Source organism: Cicer arietinum, chromosome 1 (assembly GCF_000331145.2).
Source record: "Cicer arietinum cultivar CDC Frontier isolate Library 1 chromosome 1, Cicar.CDCFrontier_v2.0, whole genome shotgun sequence".
Lineage (NCBI taxonomy): Eukaryota > Viridiplantae > Streptophyta > Magnoliopsida > Fabales > Fabaceae > Cicer > Cicer arietinum.
Window position 1 is genome coordinate 52,442,797 of NC_021160.2, and position 12,857 is coordinate 52,455,653.

The window sequence follows — 12,857 nt, forward strand, 5'->3', positions numbered from 1 at the left end:
TATATATATATCATTAAAGCGATCAATTATCAAAAAAATAATAATATTAAATAATTTTATATCCACCAAAAACAAAAGACAAAAGCTAAGAAATTTCATCAACGTACTTTTTTTTATCAATAAGAAAATACAAAACAAGAAATTTCTAAGGAATCAAATACTTTTTATGAATTTAATTTGTATTTTGTAAAATAGTTTTACACATACATCAAGTTAAATTTTACTGATTAAAATTATATACGTTTTTTATAAACAGATAAATTTTATTAACTAACACCATGTATGTATTTTAGAAAAATAATATTATTACATATTTAAATAGTGGGTTCTAATTATTAAAAGTTTGCGTGTATAACTTTTTAATTCGGATTGTGCATATAAATTAATTAAACCCTTTTTTATGTGCATGTATTTTGAAATGTGTCTTTGTTTACAAAAGCATTTACACGTATTTAAATAGCTAGTGAGATATGATTTTAGTGCATACAAATTAAATGTTGTTTATGTACACATATTTTGTTATGTGTATTTTGTTCAGAAACATATACATATACATGGAATTTCTTTTGTTTTAATGTATTTGCAAATTATTTAGTTACATGCATTACACGGTTGATTTGGGATTCAAACTAGTCTTTCTTCTTTCTTTTTGGCCATATTGGTATAATATCTTTGCAGAGGTTGTTGTCTAATATATAAGAACATAAATATAAATTTATGTAGAAGAACCAATGAGTTGGATCTAACATATGGAACTAAACTCCCATATGTGGATAATCACAATTCAAATTATATCTAAAAAGTATTCACATTTAGTGTTTCTCAATATCTCAAACAAGATTACATTTGGAAGAAGAAATGTTATTAAAACAAGATATTAATAATTTAAAAGCGGTATTTTGTGTGTGTTGTTTGAAGGAAATATTTGGGATGTGTCCAAAAGAACTTTTGAAATATGTGGTAACAAATAATGAACTTTAGAAAATTGCCACCAAACGCGGTCAAAGGTAGTGATTATATGCTGGATTACTTAATTATCACGTGTTCCCTTTTAAGGGAAACATGAGAGCTCCTAGACTAGATTCTTCCCAATATGATGAAATATGTGTCATTTTTATTAACTAAATTGTATTTACGGAATTTTTTAAATTTTGTTATGCATTAGAACAAAGAGAAAAAAATATATAATGAATATGATTTAATTTTTATGTACTGTTTTTTTTCTTTTACAATTTTTTTATGCCATTATAGTCACAAAAAACTATTTTACAAATACATCTAATTATATAATTACACTATATTTGTGGAGATTTTTTTAAAAAAAAATTAACATAACAATATCATATCATAGTGTAATTTGATTTGATGTATATTGTGTTAAAATATTATAAGCTGTCTAGATATATTATATGTGATTTTTTTTTTATTTCATCTAATTGTTAATTGATAAAATAATTAAGCAAATCTTAGTTGCTATGTAGGTGTTCACAAATCACATGTTGGATTAATTATATCTATTTTAGTCAAAACTCATTACACATTTTTGGTTATGGGTTGAGCAAAAAAACCTAATTCTTTTTTGTCAAACCCAAAACTAATGAAAACGCATGTTGAGTGGGTTGATTCGGGTCGACCATCATAACACGAACTAAATATTAAATATTTCAAAAATAAAATAAAAATTAAATGACATTTTTGCATAGAATATGAATCATTTAATGCAGTTAGTTTTGTGAGTAACGAGAGACAAGAATGATGAAAGAGAAAACATAATGAGAGAAAAAATACAACAAAAAGTACAAGAGTGTTGCAGACTTTTCAGACTATCCACATCCTTGTTGCTCAACCATTTGAACTACAATATGAAACATTTGATATTACACTTATTAGACTTAAATATACTTTGCATCTTTTATTTTTGCCACATTCATTTTTTTTAATTCATTTTTTTTATAAATCATCATAATTTTTTCATTTTTTTAATTTATTTTTTCCTTTATTTTTTATTTTATAAATTATCATTAACTCTTTCAAAAACTATATGATTATTATCGTAAACTATCAAAATTTAATATTTGATTTGTTATTGTAAATTTAACGACATCGATATCAAAATAGAGGTAGCTCTAATAAATGTCTTTCATTTAGAAGATTTTATATCTATTTAAAAACATGAAAGATTTTTTTTTTAGTGCAAATCTATTATTAAATTAAGTTGATGTTTTTGTAAAAATATTATAGTTATAAGACAATTGTTAAAAGGAATTTAAATAATTAGATATTATAATTTTTGTTGTAAACGTGAAAGTGACTAAAATATATCAATCATAAAAATTAATGGACGAAAACTAATAAAAAATTAATTAAATAAATAATCAAAATTATATTTAAACCTACGAATTAAATGTGCCTATGTGATGATTAGCCTCTCAAAGCCAATCAATGATTTTCATGTTATGTTAAAGCAAAAATTATTTGAGAATCTTAAAGCAGCTAAATAATCTCAAGACATTTAGTAAGAAAAAAAATTAAATTAAGAAAGAATTAAATAAGTTTTTAATTATTATAAATATAAGATTTTGGTTTGAGTTTCTCTAAATATTTTCTTCAAATAATGATCCTTTAAATATTTCCTGTCAATAATTTAAGTGTCTCTTTTTAAAACAATTCATATGTATATCGTCAAAAAATTTAAATAATTTTTTACATACATGATTAAAACATTTAAATTTTTTTAACAGATAATAAATTAAATATTTTGTTTTTAGTACTTAAAACTCATTTCATTCATATTTTGTTGAAAAATTCTAAAACTTTCTAAGGAGAGTTCTTATATTAATTTTCTAAACCTTTTAAAAAAAAAGTTCAAAAATCTAATTTATACACATCCGTTGACTATAAAATAATGATCAAAATTGTTGATAAAATACATTTGAATGACTATTATTTGAAGAAATTTTTTAGAGAAATTATAATCGAAATATGAAATATTTATACAACAATGATACACATACACCTAAAATTTTTATACATCTATTTAATAATTTATTTTATCTCTATCCCTTATTTTTTTTATCACATCACTATCTTTCTCTCTCAAAATGTATACACTTATGTAGATATATACAAAATATTTTTCATATTTATAAACACCAAAAGTATATTTACTTTTTATTAAATGATGGTTCAAATCGAGTTTTCATAGCTGATGCTTGGATGTACGCAACAAATTAACCAAGATAAAAACATGCTTGACTACTTGGGTGAATAAGCGCTTAAGTAATGATTAATATTAATCATTCTTATTCTTATTGAGACTAACCAAGTTTAATTGACAAGTGACATGATAGTGTACTAAAGTTCTAAATTTGTGATATAATACTTCGAGGACTATATCTTTGAGAAGAAGAAACAATGTACGATAGTGTCACTCAACTTTGAAAGTAATAAATCAAGGTGTTAATTCATATATCAGAAAGAAGAAAGGCAATGAGGTGATTTTAATCAAAAAAACTCATCACAACTATATATAAAAACGGCTATCACTGACTCTAGAGATATTCAATTAATTATACAGTAAGCAAGCATCCATAATCTTTTAATCAATATTTTAACTATAATATATAATTGTTGCATCAGGCATAGGTAATTAATTAGCTTCTCCAAATTTTTTATTTAAAAAAAATAATTAGTTTCTCCAAATGATACCTTTTCTATTTGGTAAGAAGTTAACCAAAATTCTTATATGAGAAATAGAGAATCGTAGTTTTATTAGTTTTATTATGGAGGAGGAAATAATTACAACTCTAAGTTCCACATCAGAGGATTGTGTTTGAATATACTCCAACGATCAAGTCAATTCGTATCTTAGGATGAGAGGTTTTAAGTTAGAATTTAATGTATCTTACTCTACTCTAGATATCTTTTTTTTATATGAGATTCACTAAAGTTCCTAGAAAAAATTCATTAGGATTGTTAGTGAGATGATATGTGATCTTCGGAACATCGTCTAATTTTAAACTCATGTCTTTGTTGATGTATGATGATTGTTGCCATTGTATGGCTACGATCATAATATGTTGGCCATCATGTGGCTAAAAGTGAAGGTATAGGTGAGCTTGGTGGTCTTCTAGTTCATATTCTCTTTACTATCTATAAAATGTCATAATTTAAGAGTCTCATGCGTTTCTATGGCATAGGTCACATTGACCCAAAATCGATCCATCGTAGTGTTAAAATGGGTCAAACTAGCTTGAGGTTGACCCAAAGCATATTGCATAGGACAACCTTTTTAATCTTTTTATTAGATATTAATCACATATCCCTAATTTGTCTTGATATTATTTATTACTATTATAGAGCTAGATTACTTTGTTTTAATTATTTCAAAATCAATGTGTATTGTCCATTAAGTACAATTTATATGTTGCAAAAATATTTGATATCTTGGGACTATAGTTTGAATTTGAAATTCCACACATCTTCACAATTAGTGTATGTAGGTGAGTTTCATCTAAGTTATTTAATAAAATAAAATAAAAAATCAAATGTGGGCTATGTAGTATTAGAAAATAAATGTATTATAAAATTACAGTAATAGTTAAAAAATTATATTAATAGTAAAATATAAATTTTTTAATTATTTATATATTTATTTTAAACATTTCATTTCTTTTATTAAGAAAAATCTAACTAACCCAAACTATTTGTAAAAGATTCTGTAATGTATCTCCAAACACAAGAAACTATTTGTTCATACCTTTCTCGAGCTTTAATTTGGAAGATTAAGTTTAAGTGTAGTATAAGTTGTTATCAACTTATTATATGATATGTGGATCAATAGTATTTACAATATTAATTTACAAATTTATTTTATAGGGAGAGGTCACTATGGTGTGTTATATATGTGTCACACTATTGTATTGGTTTTGATAAACTTCACTTTTTGTATTCTAAGAGATTGATGTAGTAGTAAAAATAGAGGTCTTAGATCATAACGTTGTATGTTCGAGAGCCTCACTTGGAGTGGGGTAAATATAAATATATTTCTTAACCTTTTGACTAGAAGGCAACTCAAATTCTTTCTTAGTTTTAATTTTAATTAAAAAGTATCACAAGAATGTATTACATTATTGTTTTGCCGCATCACTTCAGTTTATATCAATGTAAGGTTGATATATATTGTTGTTAACTATTATTAATGTAAATATCATTTACCTTTGTGGATGAATAATCTATGTTAAGAAATTTTATTAATAATCTTTAGTGTTGTCTCTCTTCACAATTACGTTTTTCAATTTATACGACTTAAACTCATGATTTTACTTAAAATATATGAGTCTAGTTTATTTGGACCTATGTATATTTGGTTATATAGAACTGATTTAACTAATTGTGTACATTTATTTAATATTTAATGTTAATATCATAAAAAAATAAAATATTTAGATAAATTAATACTTTTTCTTACAATATATTAATACTTTCTAAAATTAACAATTAAAAAGTTAATTAAATCTTATATATAATTATTGGTGGAATGAGTAAATGGGGACAACATTAATATATAATTATAATTGTCGGATTGAAAGTAGCTTGGGAAAAGTATGCTTTTACACCCTATTGAGGGATTCCATCTAAAGCAGTCCTAAAAACAATGTTTGGTATAATCCTTTTTGTTGGACTATCTAAATTATGTAATGGAACTAATAATAATACTCTTATATATAATGAAGTTTCATAAAAAAACAAATTAGGTACTATATAGTTTTTGTTTTTAGGTGAAATTTGGAATTTTGGATGCTAGGAGTGAACTCTATCGTTAACACACATACTTATCGTTTTTGTTGACCTTGGCTAAAGCAAAAGTGCTTTTACAATGGATTTTGCATGTTATGATTCAATTTTAGGACGTTATAAAATAAAATACAAAATCGATTTCAATATACTTCAATAAGTAATTTTCTTGACTAAATTTGATATCTTTAAAATATTTTAAAATTTTAACTTTAAACCTGACTTTTATATTTAAATTTATTATTCAACTCATTTTTTACATAAATAAAAATAATTTTATATTTCAATTACGTCAAAATTAATTGAACCATATTTAGTTGGAAGTTTGTAATTATAATTTCTTCTTTAGAATGCTATAATTCACCAACTGCAATTTTAAAATCAATTTTATAATATAATTTTATTTAAAATTAATTTTCATCACTGTGATCAATCACACTTGTCTTTTTTATTTGAGAAAACATGTTTACATTAATTTACATATACTAACCGCTTATTTAGATGTATGTTTGCATAACCATTCTCACATTCTAATGTGTTTAATTTGTAGAGTTTGCATAGCTCCCATCCATACCATATATGATCAAATTATTTTCCAAACACATACTAAATAGATGTGACCATATTTTGTATGATTGTTGCATACTCATTAATCTGTTAGAGTCCTTCATAGGTTTTATTATATCAATTTTATCCCAAGTTAATCCAATAAACTAAAAATATACTAAAGAGAGTGATCTTTTAGAGCAAATTACAAGCTGACAACAAGCAACATAGATTTTTTGTATTTTGTTGCTTATGAGAGAAAAGTTAAGTAGGAGCATATCAAGCTTATGATAAAAGAAAAAGAAGTATAGTTAAAACAAGATTCGTAATTAATAGATGCACATGCAACATTTAATACTACTGGCCTCTTTTTCTTTATTTGTTGAGCCATCAAAGGACTATTGTGGTCAGGATCTTTTGTTTTTCTCTCAAATTATAGAGATTTCAAAATAAGTACATCAAAGAATGCTATGTAATTCTTTGTCCTCTCCTTATTTCGGATTGGTTTTGGTATGTGTCCTTTTCAGTCAAATGCTATTTTATTTTTTTTATTTATATGATTTTTTTTTTCCATCTCTTTTTCCCCTCTTAAGAGGATGGGGAATTCCCCATAGAAGGAAAGGAATCAAGATAGGTTGTACCTTGAGATACAATGAGAACCCACATAAAGAAAGAGAGGTAGCATATGGTTCACCTAAACTTATCTTCAAATCTCTTGTACAACCACGATAAAATAATAAAGAAATCATCTATGTATAAAATCACGGTAGGTTTTACAAAATTACGATAATACTATAATTTGTAGTTTTACAAAATGACAGTGATTTATTGTGATTTTTTTAAAACTCAATGTGAATTTTCACATTTATTTAAATTTGTATAATTAAAATAGATAAATAATATTTCTCACACTCGATGTTGAGAATAAACTTCTTAGAAATTATCAACAGTTAAACCAGTATTAAATTTATAATTCTGTAATTTGAATCTTCAACAAAACTAATTTAATGAAAATCAATCTCTAAATCTCTACCATTGAACTTAATTTAAACGTTGGATGGATTGACTATTGAGTTAGAGACAATACAATTTCCATAAATAAACAATTAAATTATTTCACAAGAACTATGAGTTTGATGAATAAACTTAATCTATTTGTTTTAGATTTGACAAAATTGTTTTTAAATGCTCATATATATCAACTCAATTGCTCAATGAATTAACGAAGATTAGTTCTAATCAACTATCTATATCTCTCACTATTTATGTTTTTATTTTATTTTTTAAGACAAAATAATCAAGTGTTTGCGTGCATTCAACGTCAACTCAAACATATAGCAATCCATATCTTATAATTTACACTCTAAAACAAATATATTTTTTTATTAAAAATAAACCGTCAAATAAATAAATAAATAAAATGGTATTGTATTAGTCAAACTTTAAAAGATATTCAAAGTAAACTTAGGTTTAGTCATTGTGTGCATTGTACCCAAATTTTTGGTTGCAATTCACTTACACATATGTCTTGATTTAATGTTTGTTTTAGATCTACAAATATCTTCACCCGACCCAAATTGTAGTGAATTCATATTCTTCCGTAGCTAAAGAATCACATTGATCTTTATTAATATGTTAAATTAAGCCAATGCAAACAAATGGGAAATTAAAGAAAATGAAAATTGTTTATAAAGTAACGAGACAAGATTAGAATTAGCCCACAGAAAAAGGGATATCGAAGAAAATACTAATTAATAGGCCTTCTATAAGACCCCACCCCACTACTCCTACTTGGTATTTCTTCTATTCATGGCAATACCCCATGAAAGGAAGGTTGCACACTTACTCATAATTCAAGAAATTAAAGCATCTCACACTCACTTTTACTTTCTTTCACTTGAGATTCCCATCAAAATGACATTCAATATTTTATTTACACAACTTTTGGTGGCATCCTGATTTATTGCCATTGTCAGCGCATATGCTTACGTATGATATTAATACAGAGAAGTCAAACTTTAATGCATCTAGTAAGTAATTTCAGATACTCTCTAAAGCCTTATCACTATTATACTATAACTATAATGTCCATGCTTCTCAAATTCACCTATCAACCATTTTATCACATCAATTGGTTTCTATATTTTATTTTATTTTCATATACACTTTATAATGTGAGCACATAACAATTATTTATTTATATAAATTTATAAATAATTATATTTAATAATTTGACGATTGTGATTAATTTATATTGTCAAATTTTTATATTAAAATTGTATATAAATTAAATTTATATATATTTTAAACTTCAAATTTTGTTTGAAATGGTAGTGATTGAGTAGTTTGATATCTAAAATTAACTAAATTGAAAATGATATATAAACCAATTATTTACTATTTCACATTATAAACACATAATTGAAATTAATAATTATTTATTACATTAATTTTGTACGACATTAAAACATAAATTAACACACATAAAAGAACAAATATGTTCAAAGATTTTTAATTTTGTAAATCACTTAATAAAATTTTGTTAATCTAAACAAAGAAAACTGTTTGAAAACCTACATTTTTTATATTGTATAGATTACATTTACTTGTATCAAATACATTTTTCTTAACTGGTTAAACATAAATTCGAATGGGATATTATAAGACGGGCTTAGTGATTAAAGTAAAAAATTCAATAGTAGAGTAATTAAAAAGTTTGCATATTCGATTTCTACCCAAAAAAAGATATTAATTATTAAAACTAATGTTGAAAAAAAAACATTGATTCCCAAATACACTTCAAAAAGGTGAGAGTAATAATAAATAACAATTGTCCTTTCTTTAATAAAAAGCAACGATTGTCCTTTCTGCAAAAGCATGATTTGACTGGAACTGGACCATACATGTTGCATTAGTACATAATAATATTTTTTTGACAACACATTAGTACATAATATTATTAATTATTAATTATTAATTTGGACCACGTGATTGTTCTCATTAAATCTAGTCTTGTTGCGTAAGTGGCGATAAGAAATGTCTTTAATAAAGCTTGTTTCGAATCTTGAATTGATGTTTTTTTTTTTGCATTCTTTGTGTGTGGTGGTTATAGTACATAGTAATAATAAACAATAGAAGTTGAGTACAAAAGCTTGATTGAGCCATTGAGGCAGAAAAAAGCACACGTGTTTTTCTTTGGGTCCGTAGCTATTGATGATAGATTTAGTTGAGACATTAACGAGCCAGATTAACAAAGACAACCTTCTTTTGGATAGAGATAATTATTACATTAGTATTTATTTTTCATTATAATGATTTTTTAACTTTTTTTAACTCTTTCAATTCACATTTCAATTAGTTTTTTTTTAATAGATAAAAAGACTAGTGCAGTACAAAAATATCATTTGTGAATAATTCACATTCTAACTATGTCAAGTATTCACATAGAGATAAATATTACATTAGTATCTTTTTTTCTTCCTTTTTTATGATTTTGAAATTTTTTTTAACTCTTTCAATCACAGTTCAAATTAGTTTTTTTTAATAGATAAAATGACTAGTGCAATACAACAATATCATTTTGAATACTTGATAATAGTAATAATAATAATAAATCTCTATACACCAGTATTTAGTATTTACAGATATTGCAACAAATAGTCAATCATAATAACTTGAACAAATGCACGCCGCATAAGTCATAAGTATGAAGGTGATTAGGTGAATTAGAAGAATAGTTTACTATCATTAGTGTTTTTCTAATATTGAGCAGAAGCTTTAGAAAATATCCAAGTAATGCAATTTTCTACCAATCAGAGTCAAAGTTTAGATGTATGTATCACAAAAGTTTTCATAACAAAAGAATCCATATGTTCGGAAAATGAATAATATGGTCTCATCTTAAGCTCATACTTTTTAGAGATTTAACATAGTTCAAACATAATGTCAATGTTCTAAAGACCAATAATAAAACAACTACTATGTACATATTAGTGTAAAAACATAATGTAAAGACCAAACATTTGCAATTTCATTCATCACACAAAAAACCACTATTTTATCTACACTGTCAATTAGCCACTACCAAGAAATGACAATGGACAACAAGCTGTTGGACTCATTGAAAGTAGATATATGATCAGGTTGCAACTGTTAGAGAAAATTCTCTATCTCCTCGCATATCGGCTTCGATAACTTGCCCTTAGAGGTGTTGCACAGCGATCCTTCCATAAATTAACTGAAGGGTCAGAACCAGAACTGCTTGTGCTATTATCTCCATTTAGAAAAGTTGTACTTATGTTATGAGACATACAATCATCCATTGCGAGTCTCTTCGAATTCTGCGAAGTACACCTATAAGCTTTGAGTTTAGCCTTGGTTGATTCTGTTAAATTCATGTAGCTAGGTTGATGAACATCTTTTTCCTCTGTTGCTTCCACTATAACAGTGTTAGTGGATGGCATAGATGGAGATCCAGATGTGAATGAAGTCGATAAAAGGCTATCATCATTCATGTATTCGGAGCTCATTGTCGAAAATGATGGAGTTTGATGACTTGTTTTAAGAGCTGAAATCCTAGTTGTCACACCATTCCTTCTTGATTGAAAAGGAGGAGGAACAAGTTCTTCACTCTTCCTTGAGTTTGACATTGGACTCTCCCATGGTTTGGTTGTTGCCATCCACCGTTCTAACAAGCTATTTCCTAAGCTCTTGTTGTCAAGGTTGCAATTCTTGAGAAGAGTTGCTGCTTTTGAGTTTGGACTAGCACTCATTCTTGACTGCTATATTGAAACAAAATTAAATGAATTTGGTAATAACTTTAACCATTAAATCTTACCAATGAAATAAATTAGTGTATATATTATCAGATCATGCTTCTAAATTGCAGTCTGCATAATAGTTTAGAGGTTCTTGTAACTGCAATTGCGGTCGCTATTGGCTATATTTGCCTGCATTTTATGGCAATATACAAATTTGCAGCATAGTCGCAACTCCAACTACAATTTAAAATCATGTATAAGATCCTCTCAACTTCATTACCTGTGTGGATAGAGAGTATGCCAATGCCCTATCTCTCTTGATGGCTCCTTCTTGCCTGATTCTTAGCTTTGCTTTTACTTCATCTACAGTTCCAGGAATTTCACACCATCCTTGCTGATAATAACATAACAAAATTTACATTATGTTAGCATATATATACCTTTGTAACTCAAAATAAACAGAATCAGATTATAGAGAATTATAGAGAACTATCTTGAATCAAATTATAGAGAACTTATTATTATGTATGATACCTCTACAAGCTTAACAGAATCAGCTTGGTTACGATGGTCATCCAATAACTTCTGCACCGCTTTCCCTTCTGGAGAGTTCCTCACATTCCTAGCCCTTACACGTGCTTGAACTCTAACAAGAGCCTGCATGCACCTTAGAGTAACAGCTGCTTGTTTTCTCACTTGTCGGCCTCGAAATATTGCTTGCAGCCTCACTACGGCCCTCAATGCCCTTAAAGCTCTTCTAGCCTGCAATGTATATTAAACAGAATAGGAGATTAATAAAGTGAAGAGCATCAGCGTAGAAAAAACTAATCACAAGCGGTATAGGCCTAATGTACTGATCAAATCCTCGTAAAGCAATGAAAAAAAAAAGTGCTGATATTTCTGCAATAAATCCTCACACAGGCAGCACAGCAACTAGAGCATTTTAGAAAACTCAAAAATTTCTTAGTATGTATGCATTATATTAGTAAGCACAATAACCATTGACCATACAGAAGAACCTAACTACCTAAGTCATTCACCCCTTCCACAAAACAAAAAAATAAAAAGGAGAAAAGTTTGCATGTCTTAAGGAGGAAAGACTAAAAAATTGAAAAATCAACTTCACTTTGGCTGAGATATGAGCTGATTTCAAATTTCAAATTTCAAATTTAGATCTATTAGTGGATCTTGGAAAAATTCATTAAAAAAAAAAAGGAAAAACAAATTATAGGTGATGAGATTAGTTCTAAGATTAGGAGGTCATGTTAGAACAGCAGATCTGATTCTAAGGATAGATCAGATAAATAAAAAGCTCACAAATACACAAGTAACTGATCACTTCGGTCAATAATGCCTAAATTTCCCAAAAGTAGTGTGACTACAACCGAATTTTCGACCATTCCATTTTAGGGTTACAGATTACAACTTGAGATTAAATCCTAGTTTAAAAAATTAGACCTAAATGTATGAGCCATACTCATACTCAACGCGTCCTAACTCCTAATCCTAAATTGGACTTCAAATTTCAAATTCCTATAATTTGGAAGGACATTTGATTTCAACCTAAGTACTAATTAACAATTTGGTGCTTGAAACTTAGATTAAATGTAGTAAACAATCCAAAATACTATAAAATAGTAACTCATAAATGATAGTAACAAGCTTAAAACTAAATTACCATAATAAAGTTGTCTAGAAGAGTTAATTACCAAAAAGGCTCGAAACAAAGCTTGAATTCTTATAGCAGCCCATTCC

At 26.7% G+C, this 12,857-nt stretch overlaps 1 protein-coding gene across 2 annotated transcripts in view; it reads right to left on the minus strand.

The window, feature by feature from the left end:
- Positions 1-10,212: 10,212 nt before the first annotated feature.
- The window catches only part of LOC101514945 (protein IQ-DOMAIN 6-like), a 3,490-nt gene continuing 845 nt past the window's right edge, over positions 10,213-12,857 (minus strand). The window contains exons 3-6 of one of the 2 annotated variants that reach the window (XM_073367053.1): positions 12,812-12,853; positions 11,637-11,864; positions 11,383-11,496; positions 10,213-11,123 (exon numbers count right to left, since the gene is read on the minus strand). In XM_073367053.1, the coding sequence (XP_073223154.1) occupies positions 10,509-11,123; positions 11,383-11,496; positions 11,637-11,864; positions 12,812-12,853 (999 nt within the window). In that variant the 3' untranslated portion in view covers positions 10,213-10,508. The remainder of the gene's footprint in view (positions 11,124-11,382; positions 11,497-11,636; positions 11,865-12,811; positions 12,854-12,857) is intronic. The other variant, XM_073367055.1, reaches the window with a different exon arrangement.